This window comes from Abrus precatorius, unplaced genomic scaffold (genome assembly GCF_003935025.1).
Source record: "Abrus precatorius isolate BTA unplaced genomic scaffold, Abrus_2018 Scaffold2, whole genome shotgun sequence".
Lineage (NCBI taxonomy): Eukaryota > Viridiplantae > Streptophyta > Magnoliopsida > Fabales > Fabaceae > Abrus > Abrus precatorius.
The window spans coordinates 26,003,180-26,007,586 of record NW_020874362.1 but is presented as its reverse complement, the minus strand read 5'-3'; the positions used below and the strand labels follow the sequence as shown (position 1 = coordinate 26,007,586).

Genomic DNA, 4,407 nt, shown 5'->3' with positions numbered 1-4,407 from the left:
TTAAAAAATGGAAACAAAATTATACGCAGGGTTTACATGCGTTGGGAATTATGAGTTGATATGTACAGTGTAAAAATGTTAGGCAATGGAAGATGATTGAAATTAAGAAAAGAGTAATTCTATTCCATTAAAGAAATTATGCATAGCTTTCAAGATGTAAAAGTGATTCTTGTACATTTATTTGACTCGAGAAAATTTATGCATGAGAGAAAAAGGAGGCAAGAAAGAAGTGCACACGAAGTAATAGGGTGTTTGCATTTGTATTTAAATACTAATAGATCTACGTCTATAATTTTTTAAAATGTCTCCAAACTCACTAAAATATGTTTTCTTTGTTCCCCTTACACATAAGGCTTAAGAAGTCTGAACTGAACAAGTAAGAAATGAAAGAAATTATGCAACCAAAATGTAACAGAATAATTCAGTGTCCTATTCAATTATTGTGGACGTTTATTTCCAATTCAACACAGGAATTGGTAAATTTCCCCCAAAGTTTCATCCTCAGTAGCATAGTTCTGCAGATGTAGCACTTCTACATTCTGGCCTTAGCAACCACCATACTGCTTCTATCAATGTCTATAGCTCCTGGCCTAGTCCATGATTCTTTAAATTGCTCTTCAGTTACTCCTACAAAACAACGTAGAAGGAAAAACAAAATTATCAACAAAACTTTCAATCTTTCTCCTAAAGCTTGCACCAAGAAATTAAAGCATGTTTTTCATAAAATTCTCACTTAATTAGTGATTATTTAATACAAAACTCCAATAAAAAATTAGATAAAAAAGACTCAAATGAATCACGTTTTACAGAGTCAAGAATTAAAGTGAAGATTTTATAAAATCAAGACTAGAGTGATTGATACTTGAAATTTTAGTTATTGTTAGGGTGTAGGACTTGCCTTTTCCCATTGCAGCCGTTGATGCTACACCTCCCTGCACAGTCTTGAGGTACCTATCATAGTAGTTTGCTCCAGCCCATTTCTGGTGAGCAAGTGTGTCAACTCCATTGTTCCTTTCCTCTCTCTGAATCCTTTCCACATAGGCTAACATTCCCCTGTTGGCAAAATCCCTTGCAAATGTTGAAGTGATGAGTGCATTAGAATGAAGGCCTCCCACTGTGATGAATTGCCAAACATACCCCAACTTTGCAACCTTTGGAATGAAGTCTCTAATTTGCTCATCAGTCATGCCCGAAGCATCCCAGTTGAAAGATGGAGAAAGGTTATAGCCCAGCATCATTTGTGGGTGCTTTGATATAACCCCTTCAGCAAATTGTGTGCATTCAACCACATTTGGGCTTGCAGTTTCCATCCATATTAGATCAGCATGGGGTGCAAAAGCCCAGCCTCTTACTATTGCTGCATTCACAGACCCTTTGAACCTGTAAAAACCTTCTCTAGTTCTAGGCAAATCCCAGTCCCAGAAGAGGTTTCTTACCCTTAACCTTTCAGCAATCTCTCTTCCTTCCTCACTGGAAAGACACCTTTCATAACTTGAATAATGCATCCACTCATTCAACTTCCTCCTTTTCTCTTCCTCTCCGATGTTCATGTTCTTAATTGCATCCACAACTGCTTCAGAAAGAGTCTTCAACTGTGCCTTTGATAGCCACTCATCCTCCAAAGCCTGAAGCTCAGCTCCATTCTTTCCTACCGCCATGCCTTGTGCCATAAGAGTTGCCAAGCTCTTCCCCTTAAGGTTTGGATTTGTTACACCTAATATAAATTGATGGTCTCTTGCGTCAATGTTGGATTGAATCAAATTAGCTGCAACTGCATCAGTTCTAGCCACCAAAGCTGTCTCCACCCCCATGACATCAAATTGAAGCCTTGCAGCCACAAGCCTATTGATGTGTTCACTGATGGCAACAAGCACTTTTCCTGCCATGTGGCCACACTTTTTGGTCACAGAAGATTGGTCCTCAATGTGGATACCAGCAGCACCACGCTCCACAAAGAGCTTACAAAGCTTAACAGTCGCTGTGGTGCCACCAAAACCTGTGTCACCATCAGCTATGATGGGTCTCAAGTAATCAACATAAGGGGTTCTTGCTCTCTCTTCCCTACTCATGTTCATTCTCTCCTCTCTTTGTTTCCTATCATGATATTGCTGAGCAAAGAATAGGTGTTCAACTTTGTTGGGGACAGTGTCATAAGGGTAATCAGCAAGGTCAGGGCCAGGCTCATTGGTGGTAGTATGAGTGGCTGAACATTGCCACCCAGAGACATAGATGGTGTCCAAATGCTTAGCCATTTGGGTCACCTGTACTGGGTCAAGTGCACCAAAAGTCCTTGAGGCAGTGCCATTGGCTTGGTGGTTCTTGAGAATTCGCCACAGCTTCTTAGCCATCTCATTTGAACCATAGGTTTGTCTCAGGTTGCCTCTTAGTGCCACCACATCTCTAGCTGAGTATGGTCTTTTGGTTAGCCTGAACCTCTCAGAGTTCCACCATGCTTGCACCTCTGCTACTTCAGCTTCAAACCTGGCTTCTTCCTCTACTATCTGTTCATATATAACTTGCATTAACATTCACCAAACAATGAAACCATTATCTTTGATTTATTTATAGGATCAATTCCAAGGTTCAGTTGAGACTTGTGTACACAGAATAATGGAATATCATGCTATCATGCCATTCCAACTAATCTTTTGATGTGCCAATAGGACCATGTTAGTCTCTTGGAGACAAAGTCACACAACGGGAATCAACCATTCCTCTCTTAATAGACAATTCTAGATTCTTAATGCTTTTCTTCTTGTCCATGATTGGAAAAACAGAACTCCATAATGTCTTTTTTTACTTAAAAAATCTAAAAGACTATAATTGCAAATTATATTCTGCTACTGCTTTACAAAATGCAAAACAAAGAACTCAAATAAAAGATATTTGTACGGTACAAGAATTTTTTATCTTCAATCACTGATGTTCGTACATCTCAATCCAGTAATTGTTAAAATTGTCAATTAGATAGAAATACTACATTCTCCTTGAATAATTAAAAAGCATGAACTTCAATATTTTTCCATCTCTGACTAGGACCAATTAAAAAAAGGAGTGATCAAGAACTGTGCTTTAGATTCTTGCTCATCCACTAATACTTGTACATTACATGACAGTATGACACAATTCCTTTTTAAGTCCGATAAAATTGCTTACAAAAAGTTAAAAGGAAAATCATGAGCTATGGCTGGAGATGGAGCCATTCAACTAATAAAACATGAAAAATATAAATTTTTGCCGAAATCCAAATTGAACATAGGTGTTGAATGTGAACAACAACTATGCTGAATTGGCATTAACAAAGAACTAATTCAATTAATAGGCAACAAACCGTATATTACTAAGTGCATAAAATTAAACAAGGTGTTGCACACCAGTGAAGTTCAAAAACTAAAAACAAGCAAAGTGGAGGCATTGAGCTTACGGATGAAGGCATAAAGAATGATGCAGCCATGATGAGAACTCTTTTCTTTTTATGGTAAATGTTACTTGAACAGTTGTGAGAAGCTTAGGAAAAAGCTTCTCAATTTATATAACTACGGGGCAACCCATATAGATGACACCCTTGTCAGAATGGTAAATGAGATGAGAGTGAAGATAAGAGAAACAAACAGAAGTTAAGAAATTTTATCTAATCTCATTTAATGTCTGTAGTTGTTTTCCTCATGAAAATTGGGAAACTATGGCACTTGAAAGCTGCATTTGCAGGCACGTATGGTGGTGCCACATCGCTAACGTTCCTGTTTGTAATCTTTCATTTAGTATGATGTCACCAAAATACCGCAAAAGTAACTGATTCTCTTTCAATTATTATTATTATTATTATTATTATTATTATTATTATCATATGACACATTCACATTGACTCACTTTAAATTTGTTTTACGGAATTAAATTTACTAAATTCTGACACTTGTGTTTAGACTCACAGAATCACATTTCAATGGTTTAAACACACTTTCAAACTTCAATAAAAACAATGTGTTTGAATCAATCAATTTTAGAATATATTTTTATAGTTTTATAAGATTTTTTTAAAATAAAATGATTTTTGAATAAATTAAAATTTCCTAATATAGTAAGAATCATGATGTCCAGCTACATTTTAATCACAGAAAATCTGAAAACTAATTTTTTTATAATGATAAAATAATTTTAAATAGAGGAGAGAATTTAACTAAGGCCACTTGGATTACATTTGCACCAAATGCAGTTAATACTAATAGTTCAATCACAGGATTTGTTTCGAATATGTTGATTAATATATTACGCGTTCCTGTTAATGAGCTTTTTAACAGTACTGATTAAAAATTAATACATAATATTTTTATTAAAATTACGGTAAAAGTACATTACTAATATTGAATATTATATTTTTATACAAAACGTTTTAATTTTTATTATTTA

At 35.6% G+C, this 4,407-nt stretch overlaps 1 protein-coding gene across 1 annotated transcript; it reads right to left on the bottom strand.

Annotated features, from left to right (window-relative positions):
* Window positions 1-532: 532 nt before the first annotated feature.
* LOC113859247 (isocitrate lyase 2) lies at window positions 533-3,454 on the bottom strand. Its single transcript, XM_027492057.1, has 3 exons — window positions 3,425-3,454; window positions 899-2,501; window positions 533-627 (listed from the first exon to the last, which is right to left on the bottom strand). Exons 1-3 carry the CDS (start codon window positions 3,452-3,454, stop codon window positions 533-535), a joined length of 1,728 nt encoding a protein of 575 aa, XP_027347858.1.
* Between the last annotated feature and the right edge of the window lie 953 nt (window positions 3,455-4,407).